The 26,408-nt window shown below is 28.1% G+C and overlaps 8 protein-coding genes and 1 long non-coding RNA gene across 21 annotated transcripts in view; 5 read left to right on the top strand and 4 right to left on the bottom strand.

Moving 5' to 3' along the window:
• The window catches only part of LOC141527821 (uncharacterized), a 15,121-nt gene extending 9,488 nt beyond the window's left edge, over window positions 1-5,633 (bottom strand). Inside the window, exons 1-5 of one of the 6 annotated variants that reach the window (XM_074243492.1) lie at window positions 4,913-5,628; window positions 3,081-3,204; window positions 2,877-3,007; window positions 1,672-2,066; window positions 659-870 (exon numbers count right to left, since the gene is read on the bottom strand). In XM_074243492.1, coding sequence (XP_074099593.1) covers window positions 659-870; window positions 1,672-1,976 — 517 coding nt within the window. In that variant the 5' untranslated portion in view covers window positions 1,977-2,066; window positions 2,877-3,007; window positions 3,081-3,204; window positions 4,913-5,628. Of the gene's footprint in view, window positions 1-658; window positions 871-1,671; window positions 2,067-2,876; window positions 3,205-4,912 lie in introns of all 6 variants that reach the window. The other 5 variants (XM_074243493.1, XM_074243491.1, XM_074243495.1 and 2 more) reach the window with 5 other exon arrangements.
• Akt (AKT serine/threonine protein kinase) overlaps window positions 1-18,802 on the top strand; it is a 49,298-nt gene extending 30,496 nt beyond the window's left edge. The window contains exons 2-7 of one of the 2 annotated variants that reach the window (XM_074243498.1): window positions 5,066-5,099; window positions 15,940-16,071; window positions 16,305-16,572; window positions 16,642-17,372; window positions 17,571-17,807; window positions 17,863-18,802. In XM_074243498.1, coding sequence (XP_074099599.1) covers window positions 5,066-5,099; window positions 15,940-16,071; window positions 16,305-16,572; window positions 16,642-17,372; window positions 17,571-17,807; window positions 17,863-18,197 — 1,737 coding nt within the window. In that variant the 3' untranslated portion in view covers window positions 18,198-18,802. Of the gene's footprint in view, window positions 1-5,065; window positions 5,100-13,891; window positions 14,263-15,939; window positions 16,072-16,304; window positions 16,573-16,641; window positions 17,373-17,570; window positions 17,808-17,862 lie in introns of those variants that run through there. The other variant, XM_074243499.1, reaches the window with a different exon arrangement.
• On the top strand, window positions 6,842-8,168 carry LOC141527830 (cytochrome b5). Of its 2 annotated transcripts, none has more exons than XM_074243521.1 (2): window positions 6,842-6,980; window positions 7,677-8,166. In XM_074243521.1, exon 2 carries the CDS (start codon window positions 7,714-7,716, stop codon window positions 8,140-8,142), a length of 429 nt encoding a protein of 142 aa, XP_074099622.1. In that variant the 5' UTR covers window positions 6,842-6,980; window positions 7,677-7,713; the 3' UTR covers window positions 8,143-8,166. The 2 variants fall into 2 exon arrangements, with proteins under 2 accessions (XP_074099622.1, XP_074099621.1); XM_074243520.1 differs by lacking the exon at window positions 6,842-6,980 and adding an exon at window positions 7,230-7,309 and having other exon boundaries at window positions 7,677-8,168.
• LOC141527823 (transcription initiation factor TFIID subunit 6-like) lies at window positions 8,746-11,039 on the bottom strand. Of its 2 annotated transcripts, XM_074243500.1 has the most exons (6): window positions 10,766-11,034; window positions 10,292-10,604; window positions 9,627-10,231; window positions 9,377-9,556; window positions 9,103-9,307; window positions 8,746-9,008 (listed from the first exon to the last, which is right to left on the bottom strand). In XM_074243500.1, the coding sequence occupies exons 1-5, from the start codon at window positions 10,913-10,915 to the stop codon at window positions 9,185-9,187; spliced, it is 1,371 nt and encodes a 456-aa protein (XP_074099601.1). In that variant the 5' UTR covers window positions 10,916-11,034; the 3' UTR covers window positions 8,746-9,008; window positions 9,103-9,184. The 2 variants fall into 2 exon arrangements, with proteins under 2 accessions (XP_074099601.1, XP_074099602.1); XM_074243501.1 differs by lacking the exon at window positions 8,746-9,008 and having other exon boundaries at window positions 9,166-9,307; window positions 9,381-9,556; window positions 10,766-11,039.
• Mrps28 (mitochondrial ribosomal protein S28) lies at window positions 11,190-12,320 on the top strand. The gene is made up of 3 exons (XM_074243519.1): window positions 11,190-11,598; window positions 11,705-11,826; window positions 11,908-12,320. Exons 1-3 carry the CDS (start codon window positions 11,323-11,325, stop codon window positions 12,068-12,070), a joined length of 561 nt encoding a protein of 186 aa, XP_074099620.1. The 5' UTR covers window positions 11,190-11,322; the 3' UTR covers window positions 12,071-12,320.
• Window positions 14,251-15,509, bottom strand: LOC141527832 (uncharacterized). Of its 2 annotated transcripts, none has more exons than XR_012479255.1 (3): window positions 15,124-15,509; window positions 14,568-14,985; window positions 14,251-14,467 (listed from the first exon to the last, which is right to left on the bottom strand). It is a non-coding gene; the product is annotated as an uncharacterized LOC141527832 (long non-coding RNA). The 2 variants fall into 2 exon arrangements; XR_012479256.1 differs by having other exon boundaries at window positions 15,170-15,509.
• Window positions 18,803-19,251: 449 nt separating the features above from the next.
• On the bottom strand, window positions 19,252-21,894 carry LOC141527824 (acid phosphatase type 7). Its single transcript, XM_074243502.1, has 8 exons — window positions 21,686-21,894; window positions 21,449-21,578; window positions 20,997-21,191; window positions 20,579-20,903; window positions 20,309-20,491; window positions 19,981-20,200; window positions 19,564-19,758; window positions 19,252-19,449 (listed from the first exon to the last, which is right to left on the bottom strand). The coding sequence occupies exons 2-8, from the start codon at window positions 21,546-21,548 to the stop codon at window positions 19,360-19,362; spliced, it is 1,308 nt and encodes a 435-aa protein (XP_074099603.1). The 5' UTR covers window positions 21,549-21,578; window positions 21,686-21,894; the 3' UTR covers window positions 19,252-19,359.
• LOC141527828 (uncharacterized) lies at window positions 20,495-24,398 on the top strand. 3 transcript variants are annotated; one of them, XM_074243517.1, is made up of 3 exons: window positions 20,569-20,633; window positions 22,920-22,967; window positions 23,048-23,753. In XM_074243517.1, exon 3 carries the CDS (start codon window positions 23,061-23,063, stop codon window positions 23,628-23,630), a length of 570 nt encoding a protein of 189 aa, XP_074099618.1. In that variant the 5' UTR covers window positions 20,569-20,633; window positions 22,920-22,967; window positions 23,048-23,060; the 3' UTR covers window positions 23,631-23,753. The 3 variants fall into 3 exon arrangements, with proteins under 3 accessions (XP_074099615.1, XP_074099618.1, XP_074099619.1); XM_074243514.1 differs by lacking the exon at window positions 22,920-22,967 and having other exon boundaries at window positions 20,495-20,633; window positions 23,048-24,398; XM_074243518.1 differs by lacking the exon at window positions 20,569-20,633 and having other exon boundaries at window positions 22,937-22,967; window positions 23,037-23,753.
• LOC141527825 (cyclin-T2-like) lies at window positions 24,258-26,302 on the top strand. Of its 2 annotated transcripts, none has more exons than XM_074243504.1 (2): window positions 24,258-24,395; window positions 24,767-26,302. In XM_074243504.1, the coding sequence occupies exon 2, from the start codon at window positions 24,779-24,781 to the stop codon at window positions 25,802-25,804; it is 1,026 nt and encodes a 341-aa protein (XP_074099605.1). In that variant the 5' UTR covers window positions 24,258-24,395; window positions 24,767-24,778; the 3' UTR covers window positions 25,805-26,302. The 2 variants fall into 2 exon arrangements, with proteins under 2 accessions (XP_074099605.1, XP_074099604.1); XM_074243503.1 differs by having other exon boundaries at window positions 24,738-26,300.
• Window positions 26,303-26,408: the final 106 nt, after the last annotated feature.

The raw sequence follows: 26,408 nt of genomic DNA, 5'->3' as shown, positions 1-26,408 counted from the left end.
TTTATCATGACCGTTGAACTTTCGGTGCTTTATTATAATTCATGACGAAGATCCCGCGTAAAATTACGAAAATTTGTATCACAATCCTTGCCAAAATTTTATTATGCCAAATTTAAAGATAATTATTGATCAATTTCTATTTATCCATCGCATTAAAATTTTTTTAGATATTTTATCAGTGAAAAAATTTAAAAATTTAATATTCTTAAAAGGGCCAAAAGAATCCATAAATTTATCATTTTTTTTATTCTATAATTTATTACTTATTTTTTCTAACTAAAATATAAATTTTCATGGGGGAGTAGCTTTAATTTTGATTTTGATTAAGTTGATTAGTTTTGAGACTTGTATGGATCTAAATAAAGCTCTCAAGAGGCAATGAAGCAGAATGAAATGCAATAAAACTTATCTGCTACACTGATGCTACTGTTTTTAAGTGGTTTCTTCAGCTATAACATCCAACCGAAACACTATATTTTATTTTATTTTATTTAATAGTCTTCTAGACTCTAACTTGAGTGATTACAAATTTTATATTTAGACCGCAAAAAATTTTATGAATTCCTAAACAACACGCGAGAATTTTTTCTATAAATTCAATCTAATTATTATTAGCAATTATTTTACAATTTTTAATAAAAATAATTTATAAAATTACCAGAATCTGCGTAAGTTTCGGAGCCATAGCCGTCTTGCAGTCCACTGGCCCAAGTTCCCTCGTACCTCGCAGTGGAAGTGGTGGATTGCCTGACCCCATACCGGCCCTTGAAGCCCTGAGTCCACTCTCCGCGATATATCCACCTACCCCGGGTCTCCATGCCCAGACCATGTCGCTTTCCGTTCTGCCACTGGCCCTCGTACGCCGAGCCACTAAAATAAATAAATAATTAAATCTTTGAATTTTTTAACAAATTGTCATCCGTCATTAGTTACTAGTCACTAATCACTATTCATTAACCGAATAAATAAATAAATATCTGACTAAATATACTGTTCTTTCTGTGTAGAAAATAAAAAAATAAATCAGGAAAATCGACCTCGACCCCACTAATATTTTTTATATTTGTTCAATTCGATATTTGAATTATTTTATTTATTCGAATAATTCGTAAATTCCAATATTTACACCCTCCTAATATTTTTATTTGATTTTTACTCGTCATTGTTGTTGTTGTTGTTGTTGTTGTTGTTGTTGTTGTTGTTGTTGTTGTTGTTGTTGTTGTTATTGTTATTGTTATTGTAGATATAATAAAAATAAAAAATAGAGAACGAATGGAGGAGGTTTTAGGTCGAGGTCACTGTGACCTAGACTTGATGTCGTACTTGAACCCTCGACCTAATTCCCCGGCACAACTCTCCTATTTCCCTACGGTAGAATCTTCAATGTTGAATTAAATCCCGTCACTCTTTTAAAACAACTCACACTTTTTATGACAGCTTGCTTTTGCGGGTTTTTAGTAATCAGGCCCGAGATTAAATCAGCCCCAGAATATTATTTTTCATTTTTAGTCATTTAAAATTAAAAGTTTTTTTTATAATTTTTTCAACAGTTTCCAGGCAAATTAAATTGTTATTTTTTTTTTTTAATCTTATAATTTTATCCAAAATAATTATTATTAAAAGGAATTGATTTTTTATTAAAAAATTTTTAAAATAGTGAAAAAAACTAACCTGGGCCAGGTGTAGACCCCAGAAACTTCGAACCCGTAATGCCAGCTCCCCGAGTAGGCGCCCTGACCCTTGGGCCCGGTGCAGACTCCATGGCCATGAGCCTTTCCATCCTCCCAACCCCCGCAGTAGGTCCCACCGTCATCAAAGTCGAACCTGCCGCCGTTGACCTGAAGCCGGGCGTTGTTGGTGGTCCCCGAGGCCGGACTAACTTGGGCCGGATTGGGTGGGAGTTGGGCGCCACCGGCGACCCCGTTCGGGGCTGGAGCTCCCTGGCTCTGCTGTTGGTGCTGCTGCATCGCGTTCATTCGTCACCAGTCCCCGGCGTGACTCACTCCCGTGTCTCCGTCCGTCATCCTCTCAAGCTTCTCGGTGAGAACTCGCGGTTCCTCCGATTCCTAAAAAGATTTTTTCCACTTACAAAAAACCTCACTCTATTTATTTATTTATTTATTTATAAGTATTTATCAAAATAAAAATTAATTTAAACACTCCCACCATTTAAAATTTTATTTAAATTCTTTATAAATTATCAATAAGTTTGGCAATTCTTAAACTGTCAAGCCATTCCAATCGGTGGACGTGGCTCGTATAAATCGGCCAGAGCCTTCCTTAGCTTCTTCTCTCTTCTCTCTTCTCTCTTCTTTCTTTCTCGGGCTTGGTTAGTTTACTCTCTTGGTCTCTTCTAAACCGTAACTCAGTCGTGATCAAAAATAACCGGCCTTCGCCCTCGTAAGAGAAGAATCAGAGGAAAAAGAAAGAGGGTGAGGTCGTGAGAATAACCAGTATATTATTTCAATTATATGTTTTTTTTTTTTTTTTTTTTTTTTTTAAATTGTTAAATTTTTTTACTTTTTTTTAAAATTTTTAATTAAATTTTATTTAGAAAAAATAATTAAAGATTTGTAATTTTTTTTTTTGATGAAATAAAAAAAAATTGAAAAAAAATTTTTTTCAAACAAAAAATCAAATTTATAATTTAAAATTATTTTTATTAATTGAAAAATTTTAAAAGCTTTTTTCTCCCAAAATTAGTAAAAAAAAAAAAAAAATAATCTTGACTCTTAAAAAAAAAAAAAAAGTTATTGGTGTTTGAAAACGCGTGCGCATTGATCGTATTTAAATTTATATATTGCCAACATGTGTGGCGCTAGTGTAGAAATATAAATATATGTATATGTATATGTATATACATTAAGTTTATATACCTTAGAGCGAACCGGAGCTTACTAGGCGTAAGCTCGCAAGCAAGCAGGGTCTGGTGCTGGTGGTGCTGTGGAGGTGCTACTTTACCACCGTCTAATGTTACGCAATGGGTTCTATAAGCATCCGTGATCTGCTTGGAATTTATCCCCCACATTTACATTTATAACTTTTATATTTTTCTTATATTCTTATATTTTCTATCTTACTATTCTTCGCCCCGCGGATAAATAATCTCCTCCGGTCTTGAATGTTAGTCGTACTCCGAGATCTTAGTCGGAGAGAAGAATGAGAGAAGAAAGAGGAATATTTTGTACCGTGCAAATGTTTATTCTAAAAGAAATGCTAATTAATTGTTATATGAAGCGTCTCTAGTCGGTCAAGTGAGTCTAGCTGGCCTAGGGTTTCTATTTTTATACATTTTATACTCTATCATTGAATACATGGAGCATGGGGTAGCCACTAGTAATTGTTCCCGGCTACTGCTTTATTGTAATATTAATTATATTATGCTAATACAATATTTCTTTATTTTTATTTGCTTTGTTTCAATTGTAAACATTGTTGATATTTAATTCATTATTTTATTACATTGATAAAAAATTTATTTTAAATTTTGATTAAAAAAAAAATATTAAATTATTTGATAAATATATTTTTAAAAAAATTAAACCGGCTAAATTATAATTTTTAATAAAAATAAAAAATTTCAACATTTATTAATTATTTCTTTGATAAAAATATGAAGCAATAATATTTTTCTTTCAACATTTGATTTTTTAATTTATTATCGTGAATAATGAGATATATATATATATATATATATATATATATATATAGGCAACCACGCGGCGGCGACGTCAATCAATATTCATAACGTCCTATCGATTTAATGATCTCCTTTTTTGCGACACTTCAATAAATGACCCTCTTTTCCATTTAATTAGTTAATTAATTGATTAATTTAATCATAGCAAGGACTTCATTTCTAATTTATACTTTTTTTTTTTTTTTTTTTTTTTTTTTTTTTTCCCGAAGGTTTAATAGATTTAAATCTCAGTTTGCTCAGAAAATTATTATAAACTCCAAAATGTTTTTTTAATTAATCTACCTGACAAAAATTTATCATTTTTTATCTTTGAATTAAATTAAATTTTTTAATTTATAAATAATATTTAGTAAAATTTCTTCGCCGGTTTTTTAAAAATTTTTTAATTATTTTTAAAAAAATTAAATTTTTTTTCTTTAATAATTTTTTAGGTGTAAATTTTTAAGTAAAATTCCCAGTGAAAAGTCATTTAAAAATAATAAAACAAGCAGCTTAAACCATCCCCACAAAAAACAACCCCTTGTTTACCTACGGCCTCAAAAACACTTCAACAAAAAGCACAGCTAAGTATTAATAAATAATAATTTATTACAATAACAATATTTAAATGAAAATTTAATAATACACCCACTAGTCACATCACTTTACTATTTCCCAAATAAAATTCCAAAAATAGTCACATATTAACCACTAACTAAACTATATATCACCAAAAGACTAACTCAGCATAAAAAATAAAATATTTTATCTATCGCCGTCTTCCATCCGGATCACTAAATACTTAAACTACCTACCACTTAATTGTAATATTTATTTTACACTTTATTATTATTATTATTATTATTATTATTATTATTATTATTATTTTTTTTTTTTTTTTTTTTTTTTTTTAAGTAATAATAACAAACTTAACAAAAATTTATTATTATTATTTCTTCATAAAAAAAAAAAAAAATAAATTAAAAAAATCTTCACAAGTTATCTTCTTATTTTTATTTTATTCACCCGTTCTCTAGTTCTGGTTCCGATTCTGGTTCAAGTAATATAAAGCTCGATCCAGAAATTCGGTCACTAATTTCTGAGCGCGGCCACTGCCCGAACAAACTTAAATAAAAGCTCACTGAAGAAAAGAAGAAAAAAATTGAAAAAAAATTTTTTTTTCTTCTATTTTAAATTATCAAAAATTAAGATAATTATTAATAAAATTAATACCATTTACTCGTAATTAATCCTCTTGATTAACAGCATAAAAAAATATTTTTCTTCTTAATAATAATACTAATAAACTTTTTCATTAAAAATAATCAAGCGTATTTTATTGTTTTTTTTTTTTTTTTTTTTTTTTTTTTTTTTTTTTTTTTCTAGATACTTGGACTAGGACAGATCCGCGAGAATAAAAGTAAGTACAAGTTAAAGCAAAGTATCCGGAATTGTCAAGGTGGTGGCATGATTGCGACTACTGACTACTGAAGTCGCCGGCGCAGCCCTCAGTATCGTCGTTACCTAAAGAGTTTCCCTACTGCTCGAGAGAGAAGACAACACATGCGCTCTTATGCTTTTAACATTTTCATTTTATTTAAGCGTTATAGGCTATACCGGTTGCTTATATTATTGCATCATATATTTATTTATGTATATTAAGGTAGTTTAGTACCCCGAGGTCACGAGATCTCAGTTTTACATTTTTTTATTTTTTTTTAGAGTATTTTACAATTTTTTTGGTCAATTATTTGCCAAAAATTGTTCAAAATTAATTTATTTTATCGATTTTGAGTTTAATTCTTAAATAAAAGTAATATTTAAAAATAATCCCGCGCTTTTAACATAAGAAACGTCTTTTTCAAGTATAGTAAGTGTAGTGATGTCATTTACTGGTGTCATCTGTTGAAAATTTTAAGAAACATTTTTATCAAAAATTTAAATTCTTTTATTTTTTTTCTTTAAAAATTTTGCAGCAATTTTTTTAAATTTTCTGATAAAAAATGAACTTATTAATTTAAAATATTTAATTTTTTGTTTTCAATTAATTTATTTATGAGTTCAATAAATTTTAAACACTTTTAAAGCTGAGAAATAAGAAGAAAATTTTTATGTTATTTTCTTCTTCTGTGAAATAAAATTGTTTTTTAAAATAATTAAAAAAATTTTTTAATATCCAATGATCAAATAGTTTTTTAGTTTATCTTGTGATAAAAAATTTCTTTGCTGACTATCGATAAAATAATTTTTATAAAATTTAAAATTAATGATTTTAATATATTGATAATAAAATTATTAACAACTTCTGTCATCATTAATATCATTAATATAAAATTATTTAGATGATAAATTAATAAATACGTCGTTTATTAAAAAAATAATTTTATTTAATGATAAAAAAAAGTTTAAAAAAATTGATTAAAATCCATTATGAAAATTAATTTAAAATTACATCATTTATTTCTCACGATAATAATCACAATTTAATTTTTTTTCTTTCGGCACGTGCTCGAATTGATTAAATATCGGAACTTGATAACCGATTTTAAAATCTTCGAAAGTTTCATCATAAATTTAAAATAAATAAACAAAGATTTTCAACCAAAAAAAAAAAAAAAAAAATAAAAATAAAAATAAATGCGTAGTAAATATTTCTTCTCAATCAATTAAGTAATAAAACAAAATTAGTATTTATGTTTTCTTTACTGTAATAAAAACGTCAACTATAAAAAATAAAAATACACTCATATTTATATTGTATTGAATAAAAATTCGATAAAACAATAACAAGACATACACAATAATAATTTAATAATAAAATGTCACAATTTCATCACTGGCGCAAGGTTGCGTCAATTATAAATTATCAAGTGACATCCTCAATAAAAATTGCAATTATCCGATAATATTATTTTGTAATTCTTCTAGTTATTGACATTAAGAAGAAATATACCCCTATTTGTTTTCACCAAAATATTATTATAAATAATCTAACGTAAGAGCGTAAAATATTGCGTGCGTCGAACTCAGCGATAATTTCTTTTTTTTTTTATATATTTCATAATATAAATAAAAATTAAAACAAAAATTTTTAATCGAAGCTCTTGAAGATAATGACAGCCGAGAGGTAGTATATAAGCTGAAAAAGGTCAAGGAATCTCTCAGTTTACTTTAATACTTGCTCAATCAATATTTCAATTAAATTATTCCCAATTTAATTAATTTTCTGATCTAAAAAAATTTTTTTAACGCCAAAGAAGAAATTTTATCTGCAAAGAATAATTGTTTTAATTTGTAAGAGGTAAGTTTGATAAGCTTGCATTGTAAAAAGTCATTTGATACTTAATATTTCATATGTCTGGAGGGAAAAGTATTAAGAAAGGTTTTAAATTTCAAACCAGTAATAAAATAATTTAATTTTTTTTTTTTTTTTTTTTTTTTTTTGTGGCATAGTCTGCGCATATATGTTTGAGTATGTCGAAGATATGTATGTGTGTTGGTATAGCTATATAACTAGTGCAGGGATTTGTCAAGAGGTGATTAGTTTACCTGCACCGTTGTAAGGATGACCTCGTCAATAACTCGCGCGATATCTCTTGACCGTCTTTCCGGGGAAATTCGTATGTTTGGGTATTTTATTGCTTTTTTTTTTTTTTTTTTTAAATTATTTTTATTAATATATTTATTTTCTGAGGAGAAAAGTGTGGAGAATAATTTTTTTTTAAGTTTTAAGTGTTGAAAAAAGTTTTTTTGTTGATCATCAAGTGATAATTAAAAAACGACTTGTAAAATTTTGATTTTTTTATTAAATTGCACTGGGTTTTATATTTTAAAAAATGTCAATATATAATTCGAGACAAAGTATTTTCGAATGTAACTACACTGGTCACAAAATTTTAAAAATAATTTTGCTGAAGAAATTTTTAATTTTTATTATTGGTTTGAATTTTTTTTTATTAATTAAAATAATTTTAATTTATTATAAAAATTTTTTCAGTAAATTATCGAAAAATCCGTCAAAAAATAATTTAGACATGGACTACCTAAATTTAGGATTTCTCGCGTTGGAATTACGCGAGACAGTATCAAAAACTCTATCTTCAATAAAAAACGAGCTGAAGCAAAGCACCGTAAAAAACAAAAGTAGCAACAAAAATGTAAGCAACAAGTCAGAAAGCAACTTGAAGACAATAACTCTGGAGGAATTATCCTGGCACGACACGATCGACGATTGCTGGATCGCTATTTACGATTACGTCTACGACTGCACCGAGTTCATAATAAAACACCCCGGGGGCGGTGACGTCCTTTGCGAATACGCGGGCAGAGATGGAACTATCCCGTTTATCAGCACGGGACACTCCAAGTCAGCGGTTAATTTATTGGACAAGTACTTAATTGGCGAGCTGCCTCCTAACGAGCGGCTTTTCCGCAGTGAAAATGGGGTCAAAGTTATTATGTAGTTTTTTATCGACACCAAGTGTGTTTTTTTTTTTTTTTTTTTTTTTTTTTTAAATTAATTAATTAATTAATTAATTTTTAAAAAGAGAAAATTTTTTAATATTATTGTTACTTTTAATATTATTTATTTCTTATTGCGTTATTTTATTATGCATAAGTATTTTTGAAATTTTTTATGTATTCACTTTTGTATTATTATTTATTTTACTTTTAAGTTTTTTGTAGTTTTATTTAAAAATAAATTATTTTATTTTAAAAGTTTGAATTTTTTAAAATTAAATCCTCTACAAGAAAGGTCCTTGTCAATTTTATCAACCCTTCCAATAATTTTTAAAATAGATAAAAAATTTCGAGTTAAAATAATTTTTTATTAAACTATTAAAAAAATCTATTATATCTACTGTCCATTAATAGAAATTTTTATTACAATTATTGTTTTTCCTAAATTTCGACACCTTCAGGCTATAAATATTTTATTATTATAAACTATCAATAATTACAATTAAAAATTATCGGGGTTTTTTTTTTTTTTTTTTTCTCCCGAAAAACGCAATCATTTATTTCTAGAATATAAATAGTAATAACTTAATTTTTAAAAACAATTATCACTATTTCTTCTTAATTTTTACATACTAAAATCAAACTTACAATTATTTATTCTCTGACTTTTTTTTTAATCAAAATTTGCAATAATTTTTTTTCTAGTAATAAAAATTTCTAATTGTTTTTAGCTTGAGAAATTTAATAATTACCATTAAATTTTACATTTCTTCTTGATGTTCTAACGTCCTCGGTGTTTCAGATTTTGATTAAAAAATATAAGACTTTTCTTTCTCAGGAAGTGAATTTACAGGCTGATTATTCTGCACTGTAAAAAAAAAAAAAAAAAAAAAAAAAAAAATATTAATTATTAATTTTTAAATAAAAAAATTAATTAATAATTTTTAAATCAAAAAAATTACCACATTGAAGAAAGCTTTAATTTTGATTTTTATTAATACTAAAGCTTCGTTGCTGATTAGCATTAATAACAGTCTTGAAGGTTTAAGATCGAGAAAAAGCAATAGATGAGCATAATATTTGACCCAGAGATCCGTAATCCTGTTTGTATTCTTCCAAAAAGTCTGGCGGTGATCTTTCTACTTTCAGCACCGGAATCACAGTTTTCTTTGGCAAAAAAAAAAAATAAATTTTAATTTCCACAATAATAACAATAAACATAAATATCAAATTTACCAACAAGGCGTCCTTGACTCGTCCAGCAGCAATACCATCACTAAGAGAAGCTTCTCCTTCTAGAACAATGTCAATGCGCTTTGAGATAAATTTAATGTTTGGTATCACTGAATTTTTAATAGCTTCAGGTCCCAAGGCGCACAAGCCAAAAATTGCACCGTAAAGTGACGCTAAAGAAGTCTAAAAGATAAAAATTATTATTTAATTAATATTATAAATTTTCTAGAGTTTTATAACTCGATTAACTTACGTTATTATTTGTTAAAGCTTGACTGAGCATCTCAAAGATCCTCATCTGTATATTATTAACAGAATTATTAAAATTCCTGCAAATTTGAGCCAAAGCCCGGCTAGCAAATTCACGTATTGCCCAATGATTGTCAATCTCAGGCCTGACACTCAGCTGCTGAGCGACCAGGCAGGTCGCGATAGTTGGAATTATCTCGTGGAGGTATTTTCCGAGGTACAAGTTCGGATTGTCCAGCAGCGCCTTCATCATCCGCATCAGGTAGATCAAGAACGAGAGATTGCGCTCAACAACATTAACTTTAACCCCTTCGGTAATGAAAGTGCACATCCTAGCGAGTATCTCATGGAGACCCGGGTCCACTGAGAGCGACTGGAGAGCAATGACTCTTAATTTCTCGTTATTCGACATGCAGGCTTCTGTTATTTTCTGGTAGTAGAGCTGCTGCTCCGCACTCAGCTCATTGGCTGCCAGCTCTTTGACTTTGACTATTTCGACACGGCGGAGTTTTTGGGGTCTCTTGATTAATTCCCCGAGTTCTTTTATTTTAGGCAGCGGTTTGACATTCAACTCATCATTTGAAGAATCGCTGTCTATAATTTCAGGTTCTAAAATTTTTTAATTAATTTAAAATTAATTTGCATTGATTAAAAAATTAAAAAACATACTTATCAAAGCCGGATTTTCTGGGACATCTGGTTGAATTCCGTCAATTGCAAGCCAATGCACTCTTAACGTTACATCCAATGGTAATTTTTTAAATGACTCTTCGCTGGCCTGAGAGATAATCTCCTGCAAATCGAGCTTTTTTTCCTCAATAAAATGCACCACGCGGTCAGTGTTGCCCTTACTTTGAAATTGAATGTGCTCTTTGCCGTTAAATCCGAGGATTCGTTCAAGGTTTTTTATTTTCAATGCTCGATTTATGTCGTAAGGCAATAATTTTCTACGATTTCCGTGTCTCATAAATTTTGCTGCGTCCTGAAAATAATTAAAAATTTTTATTTCAATCAGTTATAATAATTATCATTAATATAAATAAATAAATTATTACTGAAAATATTTTTATTTTTTAATATAAAAAAATTATATGACATTAAAGTTAATAACAGTCAAAAATCTTTTTAATTTAAATAAAATACCTGAATAATATGTTTGAGTCGACAGCTGACATCCTCAGCGAGATCTTTAGCAGCATCGTCTGGTAGGTTATCAACTCCGATACTCTCTGCTATAACTTTCATTGATTCTAAAGACAATGATGTTCCATAAAAAAATTCTTTTTCAGCCATTATAAATTTTTTCAATGTTCAATTTTTTTTTAATACTTATATAAAATAAAAATCAATTTAAATTTATTATATGTATAGTTTTCTGTCACTCATAATTTACAACCTTGCAACCTTGCAACCTTGCAACCTTGCAACCTAGAATACTTGATGCTGTCAGGTTAGATTGCACGCATCATCATTGTTTACATTTTACTTAAGATTCCTCTTTTAGTTTCAAATTCTGCCGCCAGGTGTCACTCGCGCGCTTTTTCAAAAAAAAAAAATAAATAAATAAATCAATAAATTCATAACCTCGAAAAAAAAAAAACTTGCAAAAAATATTTGACTGTAAAATAATATAAACAAATAATTGAGATTTATAAAAATTCTATTTTTAAAAAGAATTTAATTGTAAAATTGAATTCAAAATGCAGCGATTTAAATTATTGGTGAATCCACTTTATAATAATATGATCTCAGCGAATACACGCGTTGTGCTGAGACAGTTTTCCAGTGAAATTAAGGATGATAGTGATAAAATTGATCAGCTGGATGAAACTAAATTAAACATCAGTGAAAAAAATTATGAAAGTAAACTCAGCGGGTTTGCTAAAGCTTTTGATAAATTTAATCAACCGGAACCGATAAAAGTTGTTAAGGAAAAAACTTTTGCATCGTTGATTCGGAATTCTAAATTAATTGACGTAAGTTAATTTATTTTTAAATTATTAATTATTCATGAATAATAATAAAGTTAGCCGACGTTTTTAATATTTTTTTTTACAATAACAAATTTTTATTAAATTACAGCTTGGAGATCCAGAAGGAAAAATAGTAACCGGTAAAATATTTCACGTTGTCGACGACGATTTATACATTGATTTTGGATGGAAATTTCATTGCGTATGTCCACGACCATTTAAAAATGGACAGTGAGTTTTTTTTATTAATAAATTAAAATAAAAAATTTTAAATACTCCAATAAATTTTTTTTTTTTTTTTTTTTTTTCTAGTGATTACGTCAGAGGAGCGTCAGTAAGATTGAAAGTCAAAGAATTAGAACTGTCAACAAAATTCTTGGGTGCTACTAAAGATTTAACAATACTAGAAGCTGACTGTGTGTTACTTGGGTTAATTAATTCCCCAATAAGAAATATTAACAAGGTCCAGAAGTAGACTCTGTATAGAAAATTATATAATAAGTAAATTTTTTATCTTTTAAAAATATATATTAATACTAGCTGTTACCCGCCCGCTTTGCTGGGCGTTTACAGAATTGTATTTATACGCGTAATCCCTTTTGAAGTCAGAATTCGAGAAAAGCTATTTCTAGCTGAATTTAACATCATATGTGAATTTTTATTTTGTTATTAATACGCTGAAAAATATGTAACCTTGAAATTATTAAAATATTTTTAACCGAGAACACCATTTTAAACAAATAAATTTTCTTGAGTCAATAGAAAAAATTATTGCCTCAAGGATAATTTCTGGGCAACAATTGATATCGCGACATGTTAAATGCGTAAGAATTATGAGGTAGATGTGTAGGAGGAGGTGGGTAGATCAAAAGTATTTTCAAATTCAAGGTTTGCAGGAGCTAAAGCTCGGATATTAAAAATCTTAATTGTTAACACCTACCCCCGCAATCCATATTATAAGTAGGCTATCATAAAATCCGCTCTTATAGCATTCCTACATCACATACAAAAGATTCTTACCACATTTAAAATCTGTAGAAGCTATAGCTTGGAAATTAAAAATCTTAATTGTTAACACCCACCCCTGCAATCCATTTTGAGAGTAGGTTGTTATAAAATTCGCTCTTACATCATTTTGAAATCACTTATAGAAGATTCCTACCAAATTTGAGAACGATGGGAGTTATAGCTTGAAAATTAAAAATTTTCATTGTTAATAGCCACCCCCGCAACCCTTTATGGGGGTGAGATATCGTGAAATTTGTTCATAGATAATTTTAACATCTCTTACAAAAGATTCCTACCAAATTTGGAGTCGATAGGATTAATAGTTTAAAAACGGGAATTTTTCATTCTTAACGCCCCCGCAAACCCCTTTGGGGGAGAAATTTCTTAAAATTCATTCTTAGCTGACCTCTACATGGTAAAAGTAATATCCCTACTAAATTTGAAGTCGATGGGAGTTATAGCTTGAAAATTAAAAATTTTCATTGTTAACAGCCACCCCCGCAACCTCTTATGGGGGTGAGGTATCGTAAAATTCGTTCATAGATTATTTTTACATCTCTTACAAAAGATTCCTACCAAATTTAGAGTCGATAGGAGCTATAGCTTGAAAATTAAAAATTTTCATTGTTCAAAGTCACCCCCGCAGCCCCCATGGGGGGGGGGGTGAAATATCGTGAAATTCATTCATAGATTATTTCTACATCTCCTACAGAAGATTCCTACCAAGTTTGGTGTCGATAGGCGCTATAGTTTAAAAACGGGAATTTTTCATTGTTAACGCCCCCGCAACCCCCTTGTGGGTGGAATTCCGTAAAATCCGTTCTTAGCTGACCTCTACTCGGCGAAAGGAATATTCCTACCAAATTTCAAGTTTCTAGGTCTGATGGTTCCCGAGATATCGTGATGAGTGACTATATAGATAGGAATCTCTTATATATATATATAATATATATATATATATATATATATATATATATATATATATATATATATATATATATATATATATATATATATATATATATATAGATTAATAAATATTAATACGCATTAATTTTTTTAGCTTGAAATTCTACGAAATTTTTAATAATTAATTTTTTCGTCGAAATAAATCACAAAAGAATTCCATAATTACTTTTAATTGACTTGTTGATAAAAATTTGACGCTTATTTTTTAAAATAGAGATAATATTTATTTATCATAAATTACTAAATAAAAGTGACTTAATCATAAAAAATAAGGATTAAAGTATCTATTTTATTCATTTATTGAATAAATAACTCGCGAAATTTTTAATTCAATTGAAGAAACACTCCAGTTATGAATGAGTAGTAGGCGTGGCCGCAATAAATAAAAAAAAAAAAAATACAACCATGGGAATTCCCGCGACCCGACTAATATGTTTATATGATTATCTGTGAACATCTGTCGGATGTCGATGGCCTTAGTTTGAAGAATTTGCAACGTAAACACTGCCCTTTATACCTGCATGTTGTTGAAAAATACCCCTACTATTCTAAACTCAAAGGATCCATATAAAAACTCCTTTAATTCGGAGTACACGTAGTTCGTTGTTAACCTTTTATTTTGTTCAGTGATGGAAAATTATCAGTGTAAAAATTATTACTCAAGTATTTGGAATCCTCATTTGATTAAAAGTATGATTTTTTATTATTTATTTTTTAACAATTCACATATATTTTTAAATGTAGCGGTTTACTAACATTAATTGCTAAAAATTACTAAAAAAAAATATTTATTTTTAAATTATTTATATAATTAATCTAATTCTCTATAAAACATCTAGCGTGGACAAGATGAGCGGCTCACCTTCTTTAAAATGGCCGACTTCCGCCTTTCTTCCTTAAAAAAAAAAAAAAAAAAAAAAAAAAAAAAAAATTATAAAAACAATATTAAAAAATTTAAATATTGATTAAAACACTTAAAAAAATACAAAACTTACCTTATAATTATATTTTTAATAAAATTTTTATTCATTTAGCTCAACTGTATCCCAAAATAATATTAAAAATTTTTTTTGAATTTTATAACAATTAAATTATTTAAAAAAAAAAAAAAATTGCTAACTTCAGTAATATTAATTTTAATATTTTTTTCCCCGATGCATGAGTCATTCTCTCCCCTCTGTAATAAGTTCGTTACTCTGAAGTAAGCGGTCGGTAACACGGCTGTTAGCTTCCTCACTTACCTTCAAAGTAAAGACGCTATTTCGTAGATCCAACACACGTTCAGTTGAAAAATATGGTTAGAATATCCGTGCAAATACATGCACCCACTCTCTCGATACTCTCGACACTCTCAACACTCTCAACACTCTCAAACTCTCAACACTCTCACACTCTCGACAGTAGACTGTACATCTATAATATACATAATATATATATATATATATATATATATATATATATATATATATATATATATATATATATATATATATATATATATATATATATATATATATATATATATATATATATATATATATATATATATACATTCTGTAAAATAGTATTGTTTTTCGTGTCTGATATTAGTTATTACACGTTGTTTGTTCTATGGTTTAAATACGTATTCGTCTAAGTCAACAACTGACGTGATTCTGACGACAATTTACACCGAAAAAAATTAGTTACTCGAAAATATTAAATACCACACACAATAATATTCCGGGTTATAAAATTACTATTATAATTATAAAATAACCAACAATTAAATAGAAAAAAAAAAAAAAAAAAATATTATTATTACTATTATTATTTAATTTAATATTGTTGTTATTATTATTATTATTGACCGATTGTTTATTTATAAATACTGAAAATCAACAAAACAACAAACGCGTAATAGTGAAAAGTCGACAAAACAAGACACACACATTTATATACACACACACACACATATATATATATATATATATATATATATATATATATATATATATATATATATATATATATATATATATATATATATATATTTAGATATATAGATATAACTATACATTGTAATAAATATAACACGTATACCGTAATGCATTGGTTATTAGTGACAAATACTATTATTAAATCATATATTTATGATAAATTATACGTAAACTTTAAATTAGTTTACTAATTATTTAAAATTTATTATTATTATTTTAGATTTTTTAAATTATATAATTATAATTATAATTATTCTACATATATATTTATAGATTTATAAATATTAATATTAATACAGCAGTCACTAGCAGAGCAGATTTGTAAAACCATTTATTATTTTATTTATTCTTCTTAAATTTGAGTTTGCTTTATTATTTGTTTTTCGAGTGGGATTTGCGTATTTAGAAGTTGGAAGGATGAGCGTCGTGGCGTCTGGTCAGCAGCAGCAGCAACAGCAGCAGCAGCAGCAACAGCAACAGCAGCAGCAAGTAGTCAAGGAAGGATGGTTGCAGAAACGTGGTAAGTTTTTTTAATTTTTTTAAGAAATTCATTATTTGTTATTATAATTATTGACTTGTCATTTTTACATTTTATGGAGATAAATTTATGTTTATTTTATGACAATTATCATTCTGAATTTTTTTTATTAATGGATTAATTAATTTTAGATTAAAAAATTTTATAATTATTTTTGACAAGTTTTCTAAATTATAATTATAATTTTTAATAAATAAAAAAAAATTTTTTTTCAGGTGAGCACATAAAAAATTGGCGATCAAGATACTTTGTCCTGCGAGACGATGGAACCTTGGTGGGCTTTAAATCAAAGCCGGACCAACAAATGGCCGCGTCAGCGCAGCCACTCAACAATTTCACAGTCCGAGGATGTCAAATAATGTCAATAGACCGGCCTAAGCCCTACACATTCGTAATTCGTGGATTACAATGGACCACAGTGATCGAGCGAACGTTCCACGTGGAAACTGAGCAAGAACGGGAGGACTGGGTCGCAGCTATAAGGTAAAAAAATAAAACCATCAATAATATTGATCATAAATTTTAATTTAATTTAATTAAAATTAAAAATAGATACGTCGCGGACCGACTGGCAAATGAAGAACAAATCCAGCAGCACTCCCAATCGGAGCAGCAGCTGCAACAGCTCCAGCAGATGCAGATATCATCTTCGTCAGAGGACGTTGACATGGAAAGCGCTTCGTCGTCCAACAACGGACGAAGCGAGTCGACAAACTCAACTGGGAATGACTCATTGCCGAGCATTGATGAGCTCTCCGCTAAATTCAGCGTCCAAGGGACCTCCAGCAGCAGAAACTCTGGGAAAAAAAAAGTCACGCTGGAGAACTTTGAATTCTTGAAGGTACTCGGCAAAGGGACTTTCGGTAAAGTTATTCTTTGCCGTGAAAAAGCCACCGGACATCTTTATGCTATTAAAATTTTAAGAAAGGAAGTTATCATTCGCAAAGACGAAGTCGCTCACACCCTGACTGAGAGCCGGGTTTTGCGTACGACCAACCACCCCTTTTTAATTTCACTTAAATACAGTTTTCAAACAGCTGACCGGCTTTGTTTTGTCATGGAGTATGTTAACGGAGGAGAATTATTCTGTCACTTGTCACAGTCTCGTACTTTTTCTGAGGATCGTACCAGATTTTATGGCGCTGAAATAATATCTGCCTTGAGTTATTTACACGCTAATGGAATTATTTACCGGGATTTAAAGCTTGAAAATTTGCTTCTGGATAAGGACGGGCATATTAAAATTGCTGATTTTGGATTGTGTAAGGAAGATATTACTTATGGTGAGTTTTTTTTTTTTTTTTTTTTTTTCTTTTTTTACTTAAAAATAATTAATTATTAATCACTATGTTTATAAATAAAATTTTACTTGATTAAATAATTAATTTTGTTAAAGGAGATGAGCTTATATCCGTAAAAATATCAATAGTTGACGAGATACAAGGTCATATAAATTATTATTAAAATTTTTTTTAATTCAGGACGAACAACAAAAACTTTCTGCGGTACTCCAGAATATCTAGCACCCGAAGTTCTAGAAGACAACGACTATGGCCGAGCAGTAGATTGGTGGGGAGTTGGAGTAGTAATGTACGAGATGATGTTAGGACGTCTTCCATTTTATAATCACGATCATGAAAAATTATTCACTTTAATTTTATTGGAGGAAGTTAAATTCCCAAGATTTGTCTCAAATGAGGCCAGAGATTTATTGTCAGGTAATAAAAATTTCTGATTAAAAAAATTAATGAATCTTATGGAGAATTTTTGCAGGCTTATTGATAAAAGACCCAGGCCGGCGGTTAGGTGGCGGACCCAACGACGCAAAAGACATTATGAGCCACGCGTTCTTCTCTTCAATCGACTGGTCGGACCTGGTGCAAAAGAAAATACCTCCGCCGTTCAAACCTCAAGTGTCCTCAGACACAGATACTCGCTACTTTGACAGTCAATTTACTGGCGCAAGTGTCGAACTTACCCCGCCCGATCAGGGCCCGGGTAGCGCTGGGCTCAACTCCATCGCCGAAGAACAAGAACACTTTCCACAATTTTCTTATCAAGATAGTCATTCTGCTGCTACTTCTATTTCCGTATCTATTAATCACTGACATACATTTATTAGCAATATTTAATTAACCGAGTATTTTTTTTTTTTTTTTTTTTTTTTTTTCCACATATTTCATCATTTTTATTTAAATAATAGTTTTAAAAATACTCGGTTAATTTATTTATAAATAATATTCGAATTTAGAAATTAAGTCGGTTAAGTTAAAAGAAAAATTTAATAATTTTTTTTTTTTTTTTTTTTTTTAATATAAAATATTTATTCATTCATTTAATTCATTTACTCATAAAATTATTTTTTTAATCTCAATGCCTTTTAAGTTGAAAAATAATTTTGGTTTTTTTTTTTTTTTTTTGGGTAAAATTTTAGACTTGGATTATTTTTTTAGTCCAAAAAAAAAAATTTTAATTTTCAACTTAAAATCATCAGATTAAAAAATAAAATTATAAAATTATTTTTTTATTATAAAAATTAAAACTTTTTTTTCTTTTTTTCTTTTCAATAACAGAGAGACTGATTTGACACGAAACGAAATTAATTTTTTCAATTAAACAATAGATAAATAGTAAACAATAGAATTAAAAAAAAAAATAATTGTACATAATATTAGGGAAAAAAAAAAAAAAAAAAAAAAAAAATGAATAATAATTTATGTTTAAGTTTGCTGTAATTTTTTTTTCGTCTATGTATTTTTATGTCTAATTGTAAGTAAAATTATTAAAAAAAATATTACCTATAATTGGGTATAAACAAATTAATTAATTATCTAATATTTCCGCGTTGAAAAATTTGCATAATTAAAATTAATTTGAATAATTTATTCATAAAAAAAAAAAAAAAAATAAATAAATAAATAAATAAATAAATATAGCCGAAACAAAAATTGCATTTTTAATAATTGCTTGATTAAAAAATTGTAATTTAATCACATTTATGGTTTAAAATTAACCTTGAGAAATTATTAAAATTAATCATCCTAAAAATATATATATGTATATCGATTATTACTAGGCTAAGTAATTATAGTTAGTAAGTTAATGTAATAAAATATATGATTATTAAATATATTTATATTTTAACAATTACAACACTAAAAATCATTTTTAACTTAAATTTATTTATTTTTTTTAAAGATATGTCAATTTATAATTATTACAATTTTAAATAATAATTCATTATTATTATTATTATTATTATTAGTGTTATTAATCTGTCAAGTCTGGATAATTTGGTAACGGTTTGTCTTTAACTAACCACAGAGTGTCGATGAAAGCGCCATTTTTATCATCAGAAATCTGTAAATTTATAAATATATTATCAATAACCCCATATTTAAAGGTAAAAAAAATGTTTTTTTGCCATTCTTTTACCTTTAGGTACGCAATATAATTAATAATTTTTAATCTTACCTGCTCTATGTACATGTGAGTTTTATTGAATACTTTCATTCTGGTGTATCCGTAATCAGAACTTCGAAAAGCTGACCAATATGGCCGCTTAGGTACGAACTTTTCCCTACCTTCCTTACAACCAGCTGATCCTGTTACGATGTGCACTGGTGCTTTGTAATTTTTGTAAGGTTGTTGGTAACTACCATTATACACCTTTAAATTATTTAAATTAAATTAGCTGACATCTAAAAATTTTATAAGGATGAATTTAGCAGACAAATTTTTATTTAATTTTTTTGTAATAATAATAATAATAATAATAATAATAAATAAATAAATTTGAAGTATATATTAATAATTTTACTGAGAAGTACGGTAAAAATAATTGGCGCTAGTGTAGGTTTCTAGATTTAAGATCTTAACCTAAAACTGTACCTTGAAGTTGTACATGGGCCACATGCGCTCGTAGCTGTGCTCGTGGGCCCAAATTTCAAGATCTACTTTTTGTTGATAGAATAATTTTTCTAAACCAAACCAATCTAGAAATGGCAAGCCGACTCGCACTAATGACTCGTGATTCGTACAGTCGTCCGCGTTTTTATTGCTGCAGTACATTGGCCGGTGGCCGAATGTTACAATCCAGGGTCTTTTTGCTCTATTGAAAAAATATTAAAAGTATAATTTTTTAATAATAATAATTTAATTGCTATAAAATTCTAAAATAATTTTTATTTATGTTGAATTCAGTATCACTTTTAATTACCTGTTTTCGGGTTTATTAGCTTCTTTTAAGTCTTGGTCAAGCCACTCATATTGTTTGACTAGTTGCTTGATTCCGTAGTTCATGAAATAATAAGCTTCTGTTTCAATCGCGATAAAGTGTACCGGGCCCACGTTAAAACTGTACCATAAACCTTCAGAATTTCCTGGCATTGAAAATCTTGCTCTGATAAAAACAAATTTTTTATTTTTATTGTGAAGCTAACCTCAAAATTTTAAAACAAAGTGTTAAAGTGTTATAAAATAAAATTACCTGTAATTGCTAAAATTATATTTTTCTTCATGATTACCAGGAACAGTCATATAAGGTAAGTAAGCAGCAACACTTTCAATTTGCCTCATAAATTCATCTCCAACTCTCGCGTCGTCAGTGTTCATGTCATACGCGAAATCTCCGACATGAATCGCAGCGTCATACAATCCTTTCTGGGTGTCTTCTTGTAACTTCGCTAAACTCTGTGCATTCTCATTGCCCATGTCCCCAAAAATCACTATCTGGGGCTTCCAGGTCTCGCTGTCCGGGGGAATCCTCACGTAGAAGGCATTCGACCATCCCAGATCGCTTCCGCAGTGATAAACTATTTTAAAAATTTTTATTTTTATAAAATACAAACTTGGAAGAGTTTGTCAGAGATTTTTTGGATAAAATTTAGATAATTAAAAATACTCACTGTATTTAGCTCCAGGTTTTAGATCCTTTAAATAAACCCTGTGAATAAACTGCTCGCGTTTCTTGTTTCCTCCATCAACAAACCGAGTTCGCGTTCCTTTAGAGCGCGTTATGAAGCCATCGATCCCGTACTCTACTATTGATTCCTTGGTGTCATTTTTCGTGCTCCATGTTACCACCAGGTCGTTTATTTTTTCTGATTTTTAAAATTAACACTCGTTATTATAAAGAAATTGAAAAAATTTTTTTAATAAATCTATTGCAATGAAAAAAATGTTTACTAATAATTTTTATTAATTTTCACATGTAAAATTTATTAATTACATTTTTTTATAATAATTTAATTGCGATAAAATTAAAAAAAAAATAATAATAATTAATCTCTATCAACTTTAGTGTCATTTAAATTTAATTAAATTTTAACAAAATATTTTAATTAAAATAATTTAATACCTCCGTAAGACAAATGCACAGCTTCAGGCTGATAATGAATCACATCCGCAGATGTTATTGTTGACAACACTAAAACAATTAGTCCACTTGACGACAACATTTTTATCTCAAATTTCTTTACTGTTACAAACTGAAACACAAAGTCATTTTAGATAAAATAATAATAATAATAATAAAATTAAATGAATATTTATTTTAAAAAAAAAAAAAAAAAAAAAAAAAAAAAAAAAAACTTACCTCAATTATCCATACTCGTCAAAAAAATAAAAAATAAAATTTCTTAAAATTCCAGTGAAGATAATTTAACACTTTTGTGAGAGAAAAATAAATTTTACAATTTTTAAAAACACTCCGATGCTATTATTCTTGCGTTTATCAGCGCTACTGTCAAGTATCGATGTTTATATAAGTATATATATAAACATAATAAAACACATATATTTATGCTTGTAAATGTATATGTCTGTTGGAATATATCTCTACGTCTTTTGCGGCTGTTTAATCAATTTATTTATGGTCTGATGAATAATGAGAATTATCTTCTCTTTTTTGGCAAGAAAAAATTCAATTATTTTTTAGAATTATTTTTTTTAAAAAATGTAAATAAGCCAATGACAAGCAATATTTAATTCAATTGGCTTAATTTTATGTTTTTTTTTGTTTTTAATATATATATATATATATAATAATTCTGAGAGAATCGGTAGGTCGATAATGACGATTTCATAAAGAAGAAATAAGCAGAGACATCTAGCGGCTGTTTAAGAAAGTTTAAAAGCTTCTGGTGAAGATAAAACAGCTTTTTTTTTTTTTTTTTTTTTTTCTGGAACATACCGAGGAACGTGAAATAACTTGGTTCAAAATTGCTTATTTCTTCTGGAAGAAATAAAAGTTTTGATTTTTAATTAATTTGATTAGAAAGAAATATAATTAAAGAATGAAAATTAATTTAGCCGACATTTAAAAATTTTTATAATTTTTTTTTTTTTTTTATTAAAAAATATCATAATTAAAGAAGAAATATTTATAAATATCATAAAAGATTCAAGGATTTTTTTTTTTTAATTCAATTAAATTAATTTTTTTGTCCTTGCTAAGTAATTAATTAATTAAATAAGCTTACAAAGAGAGCACTGCCATCGCATGCAGTGACGATGTTTTTTTTTTTTTTTTTTGAGCTTTTGGCTAACCTAGAATTTCTCTTTCTGCAATGACACTAAAGTTGACTGATATAAAAATTTTTTAGATATTTGTGGCAATTAAATTATTAAATTAAAAAGTTTCACTTGTAAAAATTACAAGTGAAAATTTTTAGAAGCTTTTTTTTTTTATTGTAATTGCTTATTAAAAAATTTTTTAAATTAACAATTGACTGCTAACTTCAGTATTATTTTCTGCAAAATAAAATTCAATTAAAAAAATCTTTTAATGTTTATTTTAAATATATTTTAACATGTTTTTGATGTTAAAGTTATTTTATAAATATTTTTAAATTCAAATTAAACATAACCTTATTTTGGTGAGTAATAAATAAAATAATAAAACATCAATAATTACTTAGAATTATTTTAATTTAATAATTAATAAGAATTTTTTTAGAAACTGGGAAGAAATGGCGCTTGATCAATGGTCACCCGGTTACCTAGCCTACGAATTAATTACCAAGAAAATAAAAAAAGGAAAAATGGACGTAAACAAGAGGCTAGAGTTTATTTTATACGAAACGCCGACTATTTTACACTTCGCTATTTACTTGGACGACGACAAGTTTGTTGGATACCTGCTGAAGAAGAACGCGGACGTCAACGTCAATTGCGTCAACTGGGGTACTGCTTTGCACGTTGCCGTCAGTATGAAAAAGAAAAAATTAGTAAGAAAATTAGTAAGCAAAGGTGCTGATGTCAATGTTCGCGCTCTGGGGGTTCATTTCACCCCGTTGCAACTTGCTGTCAAAAATGGCTCGCATGACATTGCCAAGTTTCTGATAAATTGCGGCGCTAACACCAACGCGGTGTTTCTTGATAAAATTAATAATAAAACAGTGGAAAAAAATATTTTGGAAGTTGCGCTAAAGAAAAAGGACAAAAAAATGGTCGGAATTTTATTAGAGAGCGGAGTTTTTTATAGTTGGAGTAATGCGCGGCCATTTTGGTGGAGTTTCAATTTTTTAAGAGAGTGTTAGAATTTAATTAGTTAATTATTTATTTAAAAAATTTTTACACATACTAAAAAAAATATTTAATTAAATAATTTAAGTTTAAAAAGTAATTAATTAGTTTTTTTTTTTTTTTTTTTTTTTTATTTATTTATTTATTTATTTATTTATATCAATTAGTGCATAATATAAATGTAAATATTTGCTGGGTTATTTAAAATGTCGCCCGGTTATATTAATTAAAGTTTAACAATTATTTTAAATAAATTAATGGTTTAAAAATTTTTTAAATAATTAAAAACTTATTTTTAATTATAAATTCGGGTTTAAAAATTTTCAATAAAATTTAATTTATTAAATTAAAGACAATAATTTTAAAATAATTTTAAATTTGTCAGGCGCTTGCGCGCCCAAATTTGGATTCTAGTTAGAAAAAAAAAAACTTAAGTTCATTTCCAAACTAGCTTCTTAGAATTTCAACCAGATGGCGTGAAAATCGCTGCCCAAATAAGCAGCGTCCAAAATTCCGGCCCACAGTTCATTCTTTTATTCTTGCTGAGTATTAATGGAGAACATGAGACACAACTATGAAACTGATTCGAGAATTTTCCAGAAGGAGCTCAGGGACTGTACAAAGTTCAAAATGACCAAGTAGTCCATACTTTGTGAACGATCGGAAAAGAACAACGTCTTTTTTTTTGTTATTACAATTACAATTTTATTAAAATTAGTGCAATAGTGTAATCAAGTACTTGTTAAAGTAATTATTCTTTTGGCTTATTAAAATTAAAGGTAGGTAGTTGTGAAAATTAATTATTCACCTACGTGATTTTATTTTCAAGTCAGAGTGCTTTAAAATGGTGTTTATTAATAAAATTTGTTCGCAGCTTCATCTGATGAATCTCAAAATTTTTGATGTGGATTCATTTTTTTTTTTTTTTTAATCATCAATTTTTGTATTTTTTTTTTTTTTTTTCTACACAATCGGTAAAAATTGAAAAAAAAATTTTTATTATTGATTGTTAAATTAGTCAAACTATTATTTACAACAAATGTTTAATCACGTAAAAAATTGCATTAATTATTTTGATAATATTGAATAATATTTAATTTAAAAAATAAACTTTTTTCCAGTTAAATAAAATTTCTATCTCTTGCTGCAGTCCTTAAAATTAATGGCAACAATGTGGAAGCTTCACACGAGCACTGGAAAATGGTATTACACACACGAGCAGGTATTAAACTCACCCAGCAGAAGGCACGGAATAGAACCAGAAAGAGAGCTGAGGTACCGTCAAGAATCAGCGAGCTTGATTTTTGACGCCGGCCAACGCCTGAAGCTATCAATAGGAATAATAAATACCGCGGTGGTTTACATGCACAGATTTTATATGTACCACTCCTTCGCAAAGTTCCATCGCTACTCTATCGCATGCACTGCTGTTTTCCTAGCAGCAAAAATAGGAAATGACTTCAGGAAGTACAGTGAGGTGTTTGGAGCTTGTAAAAAGTGCTTCGACACCAACGGCGTGACCTTAGAGACAATCAAGGACTGGAGATTGGATCAAGAAAATATATTCTTTAATGAAGACGTAATGCTCCAGACTCTGGGGTTCGAGATAGACATCGAGCATCCGCACACACACATCATCAAGTGCCTGAAGATGGTAAATGCTGATAAAAATGAAGACATCAGCAGAACTTCTTACCTTTTAGCTACCCAGATGACGCATCTGACCACCTTTTCGCTTCACTTCAAGCCCTCGTTGATTGCCTGTGTTGCTATTCATACCGCCTTGAAGTGGACCAACTGGAAAATTCCTCCCAGTGATCAGGGCAAGGAGTGGTACTCGTATGTTGATCCTAGTGTCACTGTCGCGATTATGGATGAACTGGTCCTGGTCTTCCTCGACATCTATCGCAAATCTCATTGCAGAATGAAGAGGATGATCGATAACATTCATGAAAATTACGCCAAGAGGCATAAAAAAATTACTCCCCAAGAGTATATAAATAGAAAACCTTCGAATAATAATCCAGTAAATCCTGAACCTGTTACCAGAGTTCCTATTAATATGGATCTCCCTAAATTTGCTATCAGAGTTGAAGGTTCGTCTGTGCCAAATAATGCTATACAACTTGATAATAATTCTTTAGGACAAACTAGATATCATAGACATGATAGAGCTAGAAATAATTAATTAATTAGGATTATAATTTTTATTGTGATACAAGGTTGCAATATTGATGATACAATACCTATATTTTTAACGATTAATTTCTTTAGATTTAATTAATTTTGTAAATTTTGTAAATAGTAACTAATTATTGAATTTTAAATTTTGACAAAGATTTAATTTTTAAACTATCAAAGTTTTTAAATTTATTGCTTTAAAACTAAGACTGAAATAGTAAAATTTATGTATTTTAGACTTTAAGAATTGTTTGTGATTAAGTTTATCTTTTTGATAAATATTCATTTGAATTTTTGTAACTTTTAAAAATTAATTTTTTTAATTATAAGACACTCATAGATAATAAAACAAATGGTAACGTGCTTTACCCTTGTAAAGTGATAAGTTTAAATTACTTTTTTATGATTTTATTTGTAATTATTTATTTATAATGTCTCTAGCATGATGTCCAGTGTCATTTTGTTCTTTAATTTAATTAAATTTTTATAAATTTTTTATTGGTATTTTTTAAAATAAAAATTTTACACCAAAATATTTTTTGAATTAATTTTTTTTTTTTTTTTTTTTTTTTTTTTAAATATTAATAATTCCAACCCTTTAAATTAATTAT

This window comes from Cotesia typhae, unplaced genomic scaffold (genome assembly GCF_013202065.1).
Source record: "Cotesia typhae breed Kobodo isofemale line unplaced genomic scaffold, CoteBio_Ctyphae contig_413, whole genome shotgun sequence".
Taxonomy (NCBI): Eukaryota; Metazoa; Arthropoda; class Insecta; order Hymenoptera; family Braconidae; genus Cotesia; species Cotesia typhae.
The sequence above is the reverse complement of the archived record's forward strand: the minus strand, read 5'-3'. Positions and strand labels throughout refer to the sequence as shown.

Excerpts from the sequence above, each read along its gene's own strand:
- LOC141527830 (XM_074243520.1), top strand. The coding sequence starts at position 7,245 with ATGACCTCGTCAATAACTCGCGCGATATCTCTTGACCGTCTTTCCGGG. Across the intron at positions 7,310-7,676 it reads GGGGAAATTCGTATGTTTGG|TAAATTATCGAAAAATCCGT; the intron begins GTATTTTATTGC and ends AAATTTTTTCAG.
- LOC141527823 (XM_074243500.1), bottom strand. The coding sequence starts at position 10,915 with ATGGCTGAAAAAGAATTTTTTTATGGAACATCATTGTCTTTAGAATCA. Across the intron at positions 10,605-10,765 it reads GACTCAAACATATTATTCAG|GACGCAGCAAAATTTATGAG; the intron begins GTATTTTATTTA and ends AATTATTTTCAG. Across the intron at positions 10,232-10,291 it reads AGAAAATCCGGCTTTGATAA|AACCTGAAATTATAGACAGC; the intron begins GTATGTTTTTTA and ends AAAAAATTTTAG.
- Mrps28 (XM_074243519.1), top strand. The coding sequence starts at position 11,323 with ATGCAGCGATTTAAATTATTGGTGAATCCACTTTATAATAATATGATC. Across the intron at positions 11,599-11,704 it reads GGAATTCTAAATTAATTGAC|CTTGGAGATCCAGAAGGAAA; the intron begins GTAAGTTAATTT and ends ATTAAATTACAG. Across the intron at positions 11,827-11,907 it reads CGACCATTTAAAAATGGACA|TGATTACGTCAGAGGAGCGT; the intron begins GTGAGTTTTTTT and ends TTTTTTTTCTAG.
- LOC141527828 (XM_074243514.1), top strand. The coding sequence starts at position 20,608 with ATGATTACCAGGAACAGTCATATAAG. Across the intron at positions 20,634-23,047 it reads ACCAGGAACAGTCATATAAG|AAACTGGGAAGAAATGGCGC; the intron begins GTAAGTAAGCAG and ends GAATTTTTTTAG.
- LOC141527824 (XM_074243502.1), bottom strand. The coding sequence starts at position 21,548 with ATGTTGTCGTCAAGTGGACTAATTGTTTTAGTGTTGTCAACAATAACA. Across the intron at positions 21,192-21,448 it reads TGTGCATTTGTCTTACGGAG|AAAAAATAAACGACCTGGTG; the intron begins GTATTAAATTAT and ends TTTAAAAATCAG. Across the intron at positions 20,492-20,578 it reads TATAATTTTAGCAATTACAG|AGCAAGATTTTCAATGCCAG; the intron begins GTAATTTTATTT and ends TGTTTTTATCAG.
- LOC141527825 (XM_074243504.1), top strand. The coding sequence starts at position 24,779 with ATGGCAACAATGTGGAAGCTTCACACGAGCACTGGAAAATGGTATTAC.